The sequence below is a fragment of the Epithele typhae genome (genome assembly GCF_022376455.1).
Source record: "Epithele typhae strain CBS 203.58 chromosome Unknown BXZ73scaffold_8, whole genome shotgun sequence".
Classification (NCBI taxonomy): domain Eukaryota; kingdom Fungi; phylum Basidiomycota; class Agaricomycetes; order Polyporales; family Epitheliaceae; genus Epithele; species Epithele typhae.
In genome coordinates, this window is record NW_025954199.1 from 42,835 (window position 1) to 58,807 (window position 15,973).

At 58.9% G+C, this 15,973-nt stretch overlaps 5 protein-coding genes and 1 non-coding gene across 6 annotated transcripts; 3 read left to right on the forward strand and 3 right to left on the reverse strand.

Moving 5' to 3' along the window:
- Window positions 1-345: 345 nt before the first annotated feature.
- Window positions 346-1,776, forward strand: BXZ73DRAFT_98557 (uncharacterized protein; the record flags this gene model as incomplete). The annotated part of the gene is made up of 5 exons (XM_048027720.1): window positions 346-390; window positions 1,185-1,279; window positions 1,391-1,507; window positions 1,569-1,608; window positions 1,645-1,776. The coding sequence occupies 5 exons, from the start codon at window positions 346-348 to the stop codon at window positions 1,774-1,776; spliced, it is 429 nt and encodes a 142-aa protein (XP_047880578.1).
- BXZ73DRAFT_t53 lies at window positions 540-618 on the reverse strand. The gene has a single exon. It is a non-coding gene; the product is annotated as a tRNA-Arg (tRNA).
- A 497-nt stretch (window positions 1,777-2,273) lies between the features above and the next one.
- On the reverse strand, window positions 2,274-7,727 carry BXZ73DRAFT_42510 (uncharacterized protein; the record flags this gene model as incomplete). The annotated part of the gene is made up of 9 exons (XM_048018970.1): window positions 2,274-2,415; window positions 2,472-3,331; window positions 3,387-3,533; window positions 3,587-3,857; window positions 3,913-4,238; window positions 4,292-5,679; window positions 5,755-6,382; window positions 6,482-7,066; window positions 7,116-7,727. The coding sequence occupies 9 exons, from the start codon at window positions 7,725-7,727 to the stop codon at window positions 2,274-2,276; spliced, it is 4,959 nt and encodes a 1,652-aa protein (XP_047880579.1).
- Window positions 7,728-8,459: 732 nt separating this feature from the next.
- On the forward strand, window positions 8,460-9,053 carry BXZ73DRAFT_98559 (TT1751-like protein; the record flags this gene model as incomplete). Its single annotated transcript, XM_048027721.1, has 2 exons — window positions 8,460-8,662; window positions 8,723-9,053. The coding sequence occupies 2 exons, from the start codon at window positions 8,460-8,462 to the stop codon at window positions 9,051-9,053; spliced, it is 534 nt and encodes a 177-aa protein (XP_047880580.1).
- Window positions 9,054-10,170: 1,117 nt separating this feature from the next.
- Window positions 10,171-11,574, forward strand: BXZ73DRAFT_88471 (uncharacterized protein; the record flags this gene model as incomplete). The annotated part of the gene is made up of 5 exons (XM_048024961.1): window positions 10,171-10,398; window positions 10,504-10,701; window positions 10,750-10,862; window positions 10,904-11,010; window positions 11,072-11,574. The coding sequence occupies 5 exons, from the start codon at window positions 10,171-10,173 to the stop codon at window positions 11,572-11,574; spliced, it is 1,149 nt and encodes a 382-aa protein (XP_047880581.1).
- Window positions 11,575-12,458: 884 nt separating this feature from the next.
- BXZ73DRAFT_88473 (GMC oxidoreductase) lies at window positions 12,459-15,053 on the reverse strand (the record flags this gene model as incomplete). The annotated part of the gene is made up of 4 exons (XM_048024962.1): window positions 12,459-13,665; window positions 13,731-13,974; window positions 14,144-14,289; window positions 15,022-15,053. The coding sequence occupies 4 exons, from the start codon at window positions 15,051-15,053 to the stop codon at window positions 12,459-12,461; spliced, it is 1,629 nt and encodes a 542-aa protein (XP_047880582.1).
- Window positions 15,054-15,973: the final 920 nt, after the last annotated feature.

The following is a 15,973-nucleotide window of genomic DNA, read 5'->3' on the forward strand; positions in this document are numbered from 1 at the left end:
AGTAGCAGAACTGGTATCAAACGCGTAAGACACCCGTGTTCTTGTTGCCAGGAAAGGGACTCGGAGCAGGAACCACTCACTGCACTGTACATCAGGGACAATGGAATGAGCGTTGGATAATATTTTCCCAACGGCGCTGAGTTTCGTCACGCAATGTCACGCACTTGGTGGATATGCCTGCGGGTGATAATCGATACGATGAGGAGGGTACGGTAAGGTGCAAGATAATTGACGAATGCAGGCGCCTGCTTGCTGTATTGTTAGCACAGGTTACGTAGCACATCTCAGTCGTAGTGATGGTTGCGTGGTGCTTTCTCTAGCAAACCGCCAGAGCACGACCCAGCAATGTCCCTCGGTGCCCATCAAGCACTCAGCTGCTCCCAGAAAGGCGTACGACGATTGTACATATTCGGTAAGGGCCTGGGAGGGAACGCGCAGGTCAGGGAAGCATCACTAGAGAAGCTAGCGCCATTGTCAAGCATTGATAATCTAAAATAATTAGCTAAACTGTGTTAAAAACCGAATTTTCCCACAGGACATGACCACCGCAGGGGTCGAACCTGCAATCTCCTGATTACTGTGTCGTAGTCAGACGCGTTGCCATTACGCCAGGCGGCCATAAGTGATACTAGCAACGTTAGTGCTATCATAAGAAATAAACGAGCATCACAGAACGTGGGCCTCAAGGACCAAGTGCTGAACACCATTAAATCAAGATTAACATTCACTTCTGCCTGGCCTCTCGATGCTTCGACGGCTTACCAGCACGCGACCACCGGCTAGGCTTGCTTTCTATTTTCCTCCACTCCTCGTGCGTGGTGTAGCTCACGCCCCCGTCAGCATCTCCCGAACGCCTCTCCTGCCCGCTTGTCGTGGTTTCCAGTGGACTTCAATTTCTCGCAGCGTTGGGCCGCCTCCACCACCAATTCGTCCTGAATGCCATGCATCGTCAAAACCACTCCCATCCCGCGAAAACATATATACCATTCCGAATCTCCTGACTGTGTCGCGCATTCTTGCTTGCCCGGTGCTGGGATTGGCCATCGTCAATGACAACTTCTACGCTGCCACCGGCCTCCTTGTCTATGCGGGCCTCACTGACTGGGTCCGTTCCTTCTTCTTCTCCCGCGCTCGAAGTGTGCTTTCAATTACACTGGGTGGTGCGTACTGACCGCGTTTACCAGGTCGATGGCTACCTCGCGCGGCGGTTCAAGATGCAGTCTGTCCTCGGCACCATCCTCGACCCCGCCGCGGACAAGATCCTCATGACGACCTTACCGTGACGCTTGCGATGCGGGACCTCATCCCAGGTGCGTTATGTCGTGGTTGGCTCCACAAACGTCTCGTTCATCCCCGTGCATCACCCCCTCCCACGTGCGACCACGTCCAGTCCTGTCGCCGTCATAATCCTCGGCCGCGACGTCCTCCTCAGCCTCGCCGCGTTCTACATCGCTACACGTCTCTGCCTGCTCCTGTACGTGTCTCTGTCGCTCCAGGATTTCGTCACGTGACCCCGTTCTTCCAGAAAACGTTCAAGCGATATTGGGACTTTTCCATCCCCTCTGCAGAAGTCCGCCCGACTATGATAAGCAAGGTCGGCTTTCTTGCGTGCGTGTGCTGCGCGGGTGCTTACCAGTTCACCAGGTGAACACCGCACTTCAGTTGTTCTTGATGGGCACCGCGACCGTCAGTCCCATCCTCCCGATGGACATCGGCGTGCCATTACAAGCGTTGCAGTACGTCTCCACCCTGTTCGAAGAGGGGACGCAGTGCTAACGAGTCTGCTAGGTGGTTGTGGCAGGCACGACAATCTGGAGCGGGGCATCGTACCTTTTCGCTAGAGACGGCTTCCGCATTGTCTCCGTGACCTCCAAAATCCGGCCCCCGCCTCCGCCTCCCTCATGACCGCCGTCACTTGGCCGGCTGCGTGGGCCGTCTAGATGCCGCTGAGTACAACTATAGATTGTTTGGGACACTAGTTCGCTCGTAATATAATCACACTATGCAAATGGTACAGATGTGGTGTCGCAGGCAGTCGAAAGCAAATGTACAACGCGAGGTGAACGAAAACAGGATAACAATAGATGTCCGAGGCACGAAGAATCTCAGGTCTTTGCCGTCGGTCGGCTAGAGGATTTTTTGGCTGTGGGTGCTTGCCCTGTGGCGCTCTCCGTTTGCGGGCTTCCTCAAGGCGGCGTTGATGGCTGGCTTGATCGCCCGCTGTTCAGCCCAATTGAGCTCGCAATCTGCGCCGGATCATGAGCTCGAGTGTACTAGACTAGAGAGCGACCTGCGTACCTTGTGCGTTGAACAAACAGTACCATGTATGCGACACTCCTCAGGGTGCGCCGCCTTGGGGAGGTCCGTGGCGTTGGGTAACCGATCTGTGCCACTGCAGCCAAAATCCTCTCCTCGCTGATTAAAGCCATGTCAGAACGTTGTCTCGCCAACATAAGCAGCTGATCACGTACTTTCTCTCCGACTGCCCCATCAAGGTGAGCAGCCACCTCTTCTGGAAGCCAAGCTCGGAGCGGAACGTCGACTCGCGCGAGAACTTGGCCTTCAGGTACTTGATCTGCACCACCAGGCCCTTGCACTCCAGCTTGTGCTTGAGCTTGAGCTGCATGAGCTGCTCGTCGTCAGCCGTCGCCGCCGCTGCCGTGGGTCCAGCGCACACATGCGCCGCCCACGCCTTCCGCTCCCTTGCGACCTCCTTCCCGAGCGCCTTCTGCCCGTCGAGCTCTTCGGTGAGGACCCTGATCTGCGCTGCGGCCTGCTTCTGCGCGCGCTCGGCGCGCTGGCGCTCCTCGTGGCGCTCGTCCTCGAGCCTATCTTTCTGCGCACGGAGAGCACGCAGGTCGCGCCCGAACGCCTCCGCGTCGCGCCGCACGCGCTGCAGGTCCGCCTCGAGCGCAGCGACGGTGCGCGCGACGTCACCCTTCTCCTGCGTGAGGCGCGCGCGCTCGGCCTCGGCGCGCTCAAGCTCGCCTGCCTGCGCGGAGAGCGCCCGGCGGAGGTCGTCGAGCTCGGACGCGCGCGCGTCGAGCTCGCCGCGGCGGGCGTCGTGCGCGCTCTGCGTCGCCGCGAACTCCGTGCGGAGCCGGGTCACTTCATCCGTCGCTTTGGCGTACTGGCGCTGGAGGTCCTTGTGGTCGGAGATGATGAGCGAACGCTCCTGCCTGAGTTGGTCGAGGTTCGCTGCGTTCTCGGCGACCCTTGCTTGGAGAATGCGGGCTTTCTGCTCGGCACTGGAGTTGGAGCGGAGCTCATGCTCGAGATCGTGGTTCTCTTGTTTGATGCGCTGGAGTTGTTCCCGGATGTCTGACATGTCCTGCGAGACAAAGGATTGAGCACCTCCTGTGTCAACGGAGGCCAGGGGGGCTCACCGTTTCCGCACGACGCAGCTCTCGCTCGACCTTGTCTTTCTCGCGCTGAGCTTTCGTCTGCTCAGACGTCAAGGCCCGCAGACGACTGCGTTCATCCTTCAGTTCGGCTTCGAGCTCTTCCATGACCTTCTTGGCGTGGTCGAGTTCCTGCGTCGGTCGTGTGAGCACAGTGAGGTCACAACCAGACGATATCTACTCACGTCTTGCGCACTCGCACGTGCACGGTCACTGGCGCGTTCCGCGGTGGCGTGCTTGCGAAGCTCGCTCTTCGCGTCACGTATCTCAGCGTTTAGCCGGGTCGCCGCATCCTGGAGGACCGCCTTCTCGCCCAAGAGGCGTTTCCGCTCCTCCTCCCAGGATCGCTTCATGGTGTCCAAGTGAGTGTTGACCTCCTTGAGCTCAGAACGAAGAGTCTCGCTGCTACGCGTGGGCTCTGCTGCAAAGCTCATCGTTGACGCTTCGAGGACTGAACTAAAGAACAACGCGTCAACTTATCTGCCTTCGAGTCGTTCAAGGAAGCTCATACCTTTCATCTGCGTTGCCAGTGCTGTCCAGTCCCTTCGTGTCGACTTTGGTCCGACACTTGGGACACTTCAAACGTTGCAGACGACGAATCCTGCGTTCTTCTCGGCGGGACAATCGGCCCTGGTCGTCCTCCAGGTCCATGATCCGGCTGTGCGCATCTTGAAGCTGCTGGGTGAGCTCGACAACTCCGAGGCCGGCATCTTCGAGGCGATCCAATTTCTCGTCGATGCTTGCGTTGGCACGGTCGAGCTCCTGATGGAGACGGGCGAGCTCTGATACTAGGGGCGCAACCGTAGGGTCGTTCATACTCTTGTGAAGCCAGGATAGCTGTCGAAGGGTTATCAGTAACAGGACCCCACAAAGACGGTCGACCAACGCACGTCTTTCAAAGGACCACCAGGTGTCTTGGGGCTCTTCAGTGACATGTTGAGGAGCTGCCGATGGAGAGGAGACATGCCACTTCCGCTGGCGACTCGAACAGGGCTGTTGAAGACAGCGCTTTGGTTCCTGGTCGCCCTCAGCCTCTCAAGTAGATCCTCTCTCTCTTTCTCCAAGAGTTCGATGCGAGCGTCCTTGGTCCTTTCGATAGCCCTCCGCGCTGGTGACTGGGCGATCATTGTCCGCAAACGGGCAATTTCCTTGTTGGCATCGTCGACCTCCGCTTCGAGAGCCGCAATCTCGGCCTCTTGGTCCCGAGCGATGGCGCTCTGTGAGGGACCCGCTTGGATCATGGAGCGTTCCTGAGCCTTCTCGACGGCACGCTCGAGGGACGTAATTTTCGCCTTGAGAGAGGCGACCTCCTGCTCGTCCTCGAGCATCTTCTTCTCCGCGGCCTCCAGGGCGTCTTCCATCTGGCGTGCAAGCTCAGCGCCTTTGTCAGCCTCGTCGGCGAGACGATCGTTCTCCACCCTCTCCTCCTCGAGCTCCGCTTCGAGCTGCTCAACGCCCTGACGGACGACATCGGCTTCTTTCTTGAGGTCCTCAAAGCGTGCGACGTCTTCGGCGGCGTCGTTCTCGTTTTGAACCAGTGCGTCTTCGGCCTGGCGAAGTTGGGTACGGGTGTTGCGGACCTCCTCTTCGAGCTGCTCGACGCACTGAACCTGCTCGGAAAGCTCGTCCATCTTCGACCGCAGCTCTTCCTCCAGAGCAGCAGTGCGCTTCCTCTCGGCGCTGAGGTTGCCTTCGACGTCATCGAGCCGCTCTTCCGAGCGCATGATGTGCGTCTCCAGCTCTTCGATCTGGCGTCGGGCGTTCTGAAGCTCCGCCTGTGCTTGCGCGACGCGCTGGTTGGCCGTGTTCACCTCCGCACCGAGGTCGCGCCCGTTCTCCAGCGCGGCCTCCGCGCTCTTCAGGCGCCCCACGATGACCTCCTTCTCGACCTGCACGACCGCCATCCGCCGCTCGACGTCTCGGATGCCTTCGTCCCGCTCCTCCTCCGCGCGTCTGGCGGCCTCCTCCGCCTCCGCCACGCGTTGCTCCAGCCCCGCGACGATCTCCTCCACGCCCTTCTCGACTTCGTTCATGCGCTCGCGCCACCGCTCCTTGTCCCGGGCACGGTCCGTGCGCTCGGCCTCAAGTGTCTCCTCCGCCTTCGTCTTCTCCGCCGTGCACGCCTCGAGCTCCTGGTGGAGTTCTTCGACCATTTCTTCCAGCGCAGCCTTCTCTTCAAGCAACCCCTCGGCGACGTGTTCGGCGACGGCCCCGAGCCCGAGGGCCGGCCCTGCGCTCACCCGTCTGCCCCCGCTTGCTCGCCTCGAACCATCAGAAGCTGGTGTGACCGCACCCGCACCCGAGCCCGACACCGAAGCCGATAACGAGCCCGCGCTCGACGCAGGGGCTGAACTCCCTGTGGCGCTCGACCCTGAGCCAGAACCCGACTCGTAGACGCGCAGCTTGGACACGAGCATCTCGTTCTCCTCCTGGAGGCGCCGGTTGAGTCCGTGGAGGTACGAGTTGAGCTTGCCGGCGTTGAAGCGGCCGACGCCGTGTCCGCGGTCGCCGAGGCCCATGACGGGGTCGAAGGACGCGTTCGCCCGCGCGTGCGTCGTGAGGTCGTGCGAGGATGCGGTCGACACGAACGACGCGCCCGCCGCCGCGTCGTGCTCGGACGCTGAGTCGGACAAGGCTTGGGGGAGCGGTTGCGACAGGCGACGGCGCATGGGGCGAGCGCGGGGCGTGGCCCCGGCAAAGGCGCCGCGGAGGTTGAGTGCAAGCCCTGGGGTCATGGATGGAACAGGGCCGGGGGTCATGGCGGGAGTCATGGTTACTCCTGGACCAGGTGTCATCTCCACCTGGAACTGCGATTCATCGACGTCGTTCCGAGGATGGTGGGGGGTCGGGAAGCGCATCCGGGGCCGAGCGGTTGAATTAATGACGGAGAGCAGGAAGGATCGCTTGTGCGCGTGCGGGGTAGTGGGGTCGTTCACGTCTGGATGTGCGGTGTAGTCTTGGTCGAAGTCCTCCTCCGAATCCTCTTCCACGATTCGGGGGCGGGGGGTTTCCGTATCCATATCGAAGCGGACCGTATGCTGTGCTGGTGTGGTTGTAGATTGCGGAGTCGTGGACTCAACGGGCGTGCCGAAGCGGGACCGAGGTCGTGGTTGGAAAGCGGGGGTAGGAGTGAATAGCGCAGATCCCGGAGACGAGAACGCGACGGAGAGTGGTGTTGGAGAGCGGATACCACGCGAACCTTTCTTTGCGCTCCCTCCGTTCTCAGAAGCACCTTCAGAGGAAAAGGTAGGTTCTTGACGCGAAGAACTGTCTTCTTGGCGGCCGCTGGACTGGCTCTCCCGAAGCGACTCGCGCTCGCGTTCTATCTCTGCTGCAACTTCAGGAAGGAGTTCGGTGTCGTCTGCAGGTCCCTCCAAGTCTGGACTGGGGAGTTCCGGGCTGAGGCGCATCTGACTAATGTACCGTTCTTCGACCCGAGAGGGGAATGCGGGAGAGGCCGTCGCTGAACGCGGAAGAGGGACTGTAAGAGCAGCCAATGGTGGGTCGGAGTCCTGCCGCTGATATCGTGCGGAGCGGGAACTGTGTGGGGTAGAGTTTGAGACGGACGAGGAAGGAGAGGAGAGCGTGCGCGTGAGGGATGGAGTGCGGGTGCGAGAAAGCGGTCGGCGAAACGAACCGTTCCGCAGCTTGTCGAAGGGAGAAGGCTGCACAGGCGTTGGCATTGGCACGCTAGGAGCTGGACGGAAGACTCACCTTGGGTTCTGACCGCAAGCTCACGGAGAGATCGTAATCCGACTTCTTTCGCGGTGTGTTATGATCTTGAGGCTCCGGCTCCGGGCTTGGTGAATTTGCGCGGCTCACAGACTGCAGTGCCTCCGATAGATCGAATTCGAGATCTGAGTTCTCGTCCATAGTTGGGGGAAGATACACCTCCGGAACCGAGCTTTCGGTGTCTTGATCGCTGCTCCGGATGTCCATCTCTGCGCTATCGTCATGTCGGACAGGAAGACTAGGGATCGAGCTGACATCGAAGCTGTCCTCAGCCGGTCGCCGGGACACAGATCCGCGCGAGCCTGTGAGCGAGGATTTGGAAGAACGGGAAGCCATAGAGCGTGCAAATCTTGCTGTGCTTGAAGTGCTCGAGGGGGCGCGTACCGTGGACGCGGCGCGGGAGAGGAAGATGGGGGTGGACTGGATGGGGGAGGCGATGTGCATGTCTTGCTCACTGTCTTCTTCTTCTATGCTCTCCTGGGGCGCGCCCGACTCTTCGAAGCCAGGGAGAGATGGAAGAGAGGGCATGTCCCTGTCTTGATCGGCTTGTATGCGCCTCCATACTCGAGAAGGGGTCTCTAGATACGCAGCCATGCAGTATGGGTGGCTCGGAGGTCTTTGTTTGTAGTGGTGAATGGCGAGCGGTCACAGACTCAAGCTGTTAGATCGGCCCCGTGAGTGAAAAAGTGACCGTAACAAGAAGGAAGTAGTCCTGCGGGCGGCCAGATGGAAGAGAAGTGAATGCGTGCGGGGTTGAGGTGAACTCCTGGCAATGGCCGCGTATGGAGTAATGACAAGCGCCCAAACGCGAGCTTCAACAAACCCACGTGATCGTCGCGTTTTATAGACGCCCACAGCATGCGCTCGTCCTTTGACTCTGAGGTCCTTTGGCGCTTTCGGTGTAGACCGTTCCCCCCTCGACACCTTTGTTGGCTCTGGACGAGTGAGTGCTGACGCCATGCCCGAATGCAACAATCGATCCTTCGTACCCATATATTTCGAGCAGAATACATTAATCTCAAACTGCGGGCCCTCTCACCGCACTCTCACGACGGCTGAAGATAAAAGCAATCCCGACCACATCTGGAATTTGGAGAGCTGTAAATGCGTAAACCGGTATGGGCGTCTGCCCCTCACATGACAGAGCTTCCCGCGGGGACGGATGCACTTCCCCGACGCTGCGACGAAGTGATGTATGCATAGCACCTCCTCCGGATACCGCTACTCGTTCTCACCGCTTCCGCCCCCATCGACCCCACACCGTGAGTTCCAATCATTTCGTGTGAGCAACACTAGTCTGATCGCGCTATTCGGCCCCCGCTCAGAATGTCGAAGACTGTGGTCGAATACACCGCCCGTCGGATCACTTATGAAACGACCCTTCCCATAGACGAAGTCACCACGCGCCTCGACCAGGAGACCAACCGCTCCGCAGGTGGTCCTGAAGTGTTCCGCATTCTGCGCGCCAGCAACTCTAAAGCCGAAATTGAAGAAGCGTTCACATCGCTGACCGCACGGAGCGGCTTCGTGTCTGTCTGATTTCCGCGATCCTCCCGCATCCCACCCCATCACTCATTCCGTACACCCAGGTACTTCATGGACATGGCCTACCACGGCTGGCTCTCCAGGTACAAGGGTGAAGCGGTACCGAAGGCCCACGTTTACGTGATCGGAAATCCGCTCTTCGCCGCGAACATAGTGCCGCACGACTTCGCGAGCGCAAACCATATTCCGCCCCGGATGGTCATCTACGAGATTGCACCAGGCTCAGGGACGCGCGTCGTATGGGATGACCTGGCGTCGATCGTCTCTGTGCCGCAGGCCCCGAATGCTGTGGTGAATCCGCAGCTGAGGGCGGCGGCTGAGGATGTAGCGGCCAAGCTTGAGGTGTTGGTCCAGAAGATCACTCGGGTGGATTGAAATCTGAAGCTTCGAAGCAACCTCATGTAGAATATTGGACGTCAGTAGAAGTTGGCATCACGCTGTATCGTCGGGAGAAACGCTGGTCGACCGAGATTTCGGGTTGCATAGTTTATGGACAAGCTGTTTACCACTAGGGACCAGCATCGCAGTCGCAAAATATGAAGTTCATGATGCCAACTCAAGTACTCAAGTTTGCCAAACAGATATAGACGCCCAACAGACCTCTGATTAGTAAGCAATGCTACTTGTCAGGAACACTTTCCTGTACAGACTGCACACCAACTTCCAGCATCGTCCAGCTCCTCCTTCAAGTTGTGGAGACGATGGTTCCAGCGAAATGCATGATGTAGAGGATAAGGAAGTCGGTGGAGTTTGGAAGGAAGGGTGCGTTGGGGATATCCCGCTGGTCGTGCGTCTTCCAATCTCTATCTGTACCGCCGCATTCCGTGACCAAGTTTGGCACTGTCAGCAGGGTTCTGGCCTCCAAGTGAGTCTGAATGTGGTACGCTCAGTGCGCATGGACGTCCTGGTGAGGCAGCTTGCCTCGTGCCATGCTCCCATGGGATGACAGAAGCGGTGTCTCCACGAAGCTCTCGAGCAACGGCAACATTGATGGCCCTCGAGTCAACGGAGACCCGACAACGCGCGCAAGCGAGCTGTGGAGGGATCAGGGTTCGAGGCAGCTGGCGGACCGAGGTCAGTTACATGAGGTCGTAGCTTGAGATCTCCCGGGGAGGGGATTATGGACATGGACATGTCAAAGGCACGGTTTGGTTCCCGGGGTCTGTAGCGGTACGTATAGCTCTGCATTCCCTCACAGGCATGTGCTCTGACTTCCCATTATTCCAGTTGAACGGCGGACAGTCGGGACTCGGGTCCGAAGCTGAGTCCGCTAACCCAACACCCTTCTGTATGCCATCACCTGTCAAGCAAGTACGTCGACAAGGCAACAGTTCGTACTGAGCCACTGACGCAGCTCACCTTGGTGTATTACGTTCTGTCGCCCGTGGAACTTCGACGACAGAAGGCTATAAGGTGCTTCGAGGGACGCTTGACCGTGTCGATTCTTCTCTGCCGTTTCTCCTGCTGCCTTCATCCACTCCACTTGGCCAGCATGCCCATCACATTCAAAGTTGCCAGGCACAGCGCCAATCCGGTACGGCCTGGCGCCGATTTGACTGGGGTTGATTCTTTCATAGCCAAAGTTTGCCCAAACGAATGGCCGAATTGCGGGAATATCTTGCAGTCCAGTCTGTCAAGCGAAAGCCTTAATAACATTATCCCTAAAGGGAACGGCTTCGTTTTAACGGCGTTTGAGGCATACGGCCAGCACCACCATCTTGTTCTCCGGTGCGCCCCTCACAAGCATATCATCTAACACTCCATCCTGATCATTATTCGTATGTAGTCCGGACGATGTGTGGATTGCCATTCTTGTGCAGCTCAGTTTCTAGTGCGTAAACCATCATTGTGTTTTGCTGTGACCTTATCCGCATTTCCCTTCCAGTGTCAATGCTCAGCCGAAGAGCTTCGCCGGTACTTCGTGGCTCAGGAAGGCAAGAAGGAACTCCACGTCGACCTGGCGGGGGTCGGATGTGATTTTGGGGCTATGGCCGTAAAGTTCTCAGAGCTACTCGACGAAAATGTGCGTCCGCTGCCAGGATTTTCTCCGACTTCGCAGTTGACTTATTAGCTGACGGTTCCGATATTCTTTCAGGTCGTGGACAAGACGCTTGTAGAATGGACACTCCCCGACTTCACGACTTCCACGCCACACGACAGGATCATATGCTCCGTGTTGCTCATGTCCACCTGACGAAGTACGTACATCTCCCTATGCCGCGTAGCACGTCCAGCGCCAACGCGCCGCCCCTCTCTAGGTACTTCGACTACAGGGGGAGCGCAACCTGCGGACTGCCCTCGGTCACTCTGCTGGGCGAGCGCCAGACTGGACGTCGCTCCTCGCTCGCCTCGACCGCCTCCCCGAGCTCGGCGACGAGCCCGCCCGGTGGCAGAGCTCCTCCGGCCCGTCCTCCGCCGGTTCGTCGCCGCGTTCGACGGCGCGGTCGACCTCGCGTTCTGGAGCTCCATCGTCCTGCACGACGCCTACCTGTGCGGCCGCGTCGACAGGATGGGCGGGTGGATCACCGCATTCTGCGTCTGGAACGCGGAGGGCAAGTGGCTGCCGCGGGCGACCGCGGCGGCGGCGGCCCAGACGGGGGAAGGCGTGTACGTCCTCGACGGAGCGGCGTATCCCAACATGAAGTTCGGAGACATCCCCGTCGGTTGCTCGACGGTCGACGTCCACGTCGAGGGTCGGCTCCCGTGCAAGATGCTCGCCGGCCACCTCGCGTCCGCGGTCTCTAACACGAAAGGGCCTCGCCAGGGAGTCGACGGGAACACGCTGAGCCCGGCGCCGCAGTGGATCTTGTACGAGGTGGAGCGGCACCTGGAGAACAAGAGGCGGGGGACAGAGGAGTGGCAGACGCTATGGGACATGTTGGTGACACTGGGGTAGTGATTGGAAAGATCTCTGGAACTTATAGACTCGGTCATATATCTGCCCCACGGTGTTTGCAGTGTGTTCGAACGCTCGGCGCTCTAGGCCGCACAACCCCCTTGTCAATCTGTTTTGTCGGAGCTTGATGCGAAGGGGTTTTTGTCCCGCACATTCGTGAGTCGTGACGGCACGAGCATCGACCCCACAGTCAACCGTGAATGAGAGAGACGGCGTCCACCGCGCCATGTTCCACAATTATGAGAGCCGACTACGTGGTCTACACGAGGCCAAAACCCGCGGAGATACCGTTGGTGTATGCTACATCGGAATTACACCTTCAAGGCTACAATGGTATGCGATAGTCAATGTCAGTGAATGCAGGGGGACGCGCGATGCGGTATGTTGGTGACATGTATGAGGTCCGAATGCGTTGGCTCGAGGCAGAGCTCATACAGAACGTAACGAAGAGAGGAATAAGTACACGTCCGAAGAGTCCAAAATGCAAGGGACAGTATAAAGTTAGTATGGTATGGGAGAGAGTAGGGAGGGATCGGACGCGCTCGCAGGGAGGGCTTCGTGAGAATGATACGTGCGAGGGTAGTGGTCCGCGAGAGTCGTTCGTGATGTGGTCCGAGACAGTTCAAGGCAGGCAGTCCATTACAAAAGGAAAAGTGTGAGTGCGAGTGCCGTGAGGGCGACGCAGGAGGAGCTGATCGAGCGCGGGGATGCTGCGCCTGTATGGGTGTCTTGCGGGCTGCCGGTGGTTCCCGGCGAGATCGACGACGTGGGGGTCGCCGCGCGGCATTGTAGAACGAGCGGATGATCGAAGCCGCGTTCTCCGCTACGCCGTACACGGGTGCTTGTAGCTATTCGAATAAGTTAGTCAGCGCTACTCGTGAGGGTCAATACAACGAGGCACCCACATGCGCTGAGAACGTGTTCGGGAACACTGACGCGTCCGCAACACGCACGTTTGCGAGGCCGTAGACCTTTAGATCACCATCGACAACACCACCTTGCTCGCGCGGGAGCATCGCGCACGAAGAGCTGGGGTGGTACTCGGTACCGAAGTTATTCGCTAGCCACGCGTCCCATTCGTCGTCCGTGTTCACGTTGGTCGTCCCGGGAGAGATTTCCTCTCCAAGGTTCTCCGACAGAGGAGCGGTGTTGCCAATGGTACGTGCGAGCTTGAGGCCCTCACGGAAGATGACGGTGTCCGCGGCGTGGGAGAGGTACTGGGGGTCGATCGTGGGAGACGTGAACGGATTGCTCGTTGTGATGTAGAGCCGGCCCTGAGAGAATGGGTGCTGAAGTGCGGTCTGGACGCCAACGGAGCCGGCGGCGTTGAGCCCGAGGAGGATCTCTACCTGAGCGACGTTCGAAGTGAGCATCGCGAGGGTCTGGTTGTAGATCGCCTCGAAGCCGAGCACGACGCCGGAATCGGAGGACGGCACAAGCGCGGCCTGGGCCGAGTAGTTGGCGGCGATCTGGGACGCGAGAGTCGCCGCGGAGTCGCCGAGCAAAGTGGAGGCGGTCACGTAAGCAACGGCCGTGTTGACGTATGAGTTGAAAGCGGCATCTGTGCGCTCCTTGTTGTTGTACATGTCACGGGGGGTCTCGATGTTGGACTTGAAGGACACCTGGGTGCTGATGTGGTCCTGCAAGTGCTGGCCCACTCCCGGGAGGTCGAGCAGAACATTGACGCCAGCGGCTTTCAGCACATCGGAAGGTCCGACGCCGCTCAGCTGGAGCACCTGGGGGCTGCCGATCGTACCGCCGGCGAGGATGACTTCCTTTGTGACGCCGACGATCTGGCGCGGTGCGCTCGCTGACGCGGCCCACTCGACTGCAGTGGCGGTGAGATTGCTTGAGTTGGAGGTGTTGAAGACGATGCGCGTGACAGTCGCGCCAGGGAGGATGGCGAGGTTAGAACGGGGCGGCAAGGGATCGATGTAACCGGAGCGGGAGTATGAGCGCGTCCAGTTGGCCGGGTTGATGGACAAAACAGAGATGTACGAGCCCCAGTTAGAACCGCTGTACGCGTCTGAGGTTGCTGAGATGCCGACGGTGGCCAGAGTGGAAGACCAGTTGCTCACAATAGGCGGGATGCTATAGGATGGGCGACCTTGAGCACGCGCACCTCGGGTGGAGGAACGTGAATGAAGATGACTCACTATCCGACGTAACCCGCTTGGATGGGGCCACTGGTTCCATGGCTTGACGCGACGTACTGGATGTTACCTGTAGTCTGGAGGTCGGACGACGGGGGATCGAAAGTCTCGCTGGCATCCATTGCGCTAAGGAGCGAATCCCAGTTCCAGCGTGAGTCGCCTCCGATGAGCGTCGACCACGCGTCGACTTCGATCTTGGATGGGCGGATGTGATACATGCCGTTCATGGCGCCGAGCCGCCGAGCAGCTTCCCGCGCGGCCAAGAGATGCTGCGGGAGCCGGCATAGGGCTGCTGGACGGTGGTGTAGTTCCAGTCGTAGGACGAGTGGGTGATGCCGTTGTAGTACGCGCAGTTGGGGGTGTCTCGAGCCAACTCAGCATGACGTCATCACGTGCCGAGACGAAAAGACACTCACTGACTTGGTCGGCAACCGCGTCACCCGACTCGCCCGCCTCGAGGACAAGGACGGTGTGGTTCGAGTCCTCGGAGAGGCGAGCAGCAAGCGCAAGGCCTGCGGTGCCACCACCGACGATGACAAAGTCATAGGACTCCGAGAGCGAGCTGCCGTCGGAGACAAGGTTGCGCTTTCGGAAGTCGCGGCCGAACTGATCATGGTGGATGTCTCGGTGGCCCCCTGTGTATGCGTGAACGAAGGCGTCGGAAAGCGAAAGGGTCGCAAGGAGGAATCCGAGAGACCGCATTGCCGGAGGGAGAGGAGAGAGGAGGACGGAAGAAGAGGGAGTGCAAAGCAAAGTCTCGGAGCTGGACGCGTTGGAGATAAGTATGGAAGGGAGGGACTTTTATGGTTTGATGGATGATCCGAGTTTGGGCGGGGAGGCGAGCCCGACGGCCCGCGGGAGCGTGCCGCGGACTGGTCGCAGAACGTTCTCGCCGACCTCGAACGGTTTCCGCCCGGAACGAGAACAGCCCAGTCCCCCTCCTCGGCCTCCCCTTCTCCGTCCCCGTCCGGGGCGCGGTCGTCGGAGAACAGTCCAGCGGCACGGAACACACTCGTCGCGCTTGGCGCGCTGAGCGAAGGCAGTGGTGTCCTTGGCGCTGGCCGCGCTTGAACAGATGAGTGCCCTGCACACCGTTGCTGCATGTCCTCTCACCCGCACCTTATTTTGTGCACCACTCAGCCACTTTACATTCATGGATGTGACCATCGTGGTGTAGGACTCATTCTCATGACGCCAATTCATTCATCGCCCCCAGCTCATGTCAGAGTTACGACGTGACTAAAACTGGACTTTGCGATCACAGGCATTGAAATCCGAGCATTGGTGTGGGTACTGGCGAGGCTGGCGTCTCTGCATCGTTGTCATTCTCGATCGTTTCTAAGCATGCGCTGATAAAAGTAGTGTCTGCGTGGGCGGTATGGGCCAGCTACGCTACATCGCAGGAATCTGAATTGCCGATCTTGTGGAGTAGGCTTTCTCGCTGGGTTGTTTTCAGTGAAGCTCACATGTATATACTGATATAATATCCAAGCGTATGCCCCTCTTGGTCGTGATAGTCTTGACCCCGGGCCATGGCAGACTGGTATCATCGACTTCTGCTCCAGGTCGAGAATATACGCCAAGTGCTTCTTCTTTCGGCCGTTCCTATGACCAGCACCAGACGGAAGAGTGACCCCCTGGGTAGACGGACATCGGGCAGTCAATTAGATGCACCTCCTCAGTTTCGCCGTCTCGATTCCAGGCCAGCATCTTCTGTGTATTGCAATCATCAAGGTCGCACACCGCCATGTTATATTATTCCCCTTGCATCACTCACATGCGGCTTCCCTGGCAGGTCTCGGGGTCTCCGGATCGCCTTTGCATCCAACGCGATCGGGGTTCGGAGTGGCGTTGCCTCAAGCTCGTACGAGTGCCGGGTGGACTCAATCACCGGGAGTCGTGCGGCGGCTGACCCGGGACCGGGCGGCTTGCGGAAATAGTCGAGGTGAGCGGACACACGCGTACGGCATTGACATATCGAAGCTCGAAAACGCGCATGAGGAGGCATGAGGACACTCGACCCGGGGGGGTAGACAGGAGCTCGCGAGGTGCCATTTATATACGTCAGGAGTTTTCTCCGTGCGCAACCGTCCACCACGCTTTCATGCGTTCAGGCAGTTCAGGATTTGGTTGCCTTCGTTGAAACTCCTTCAGGTCCCAGGCGTCACGCTAGACAAACCAGTGCGTGGTGCGCCCCGAAGATGTCTTCTTCCTTGCGCCATTTTTCAACTCGATGTACACCCTCT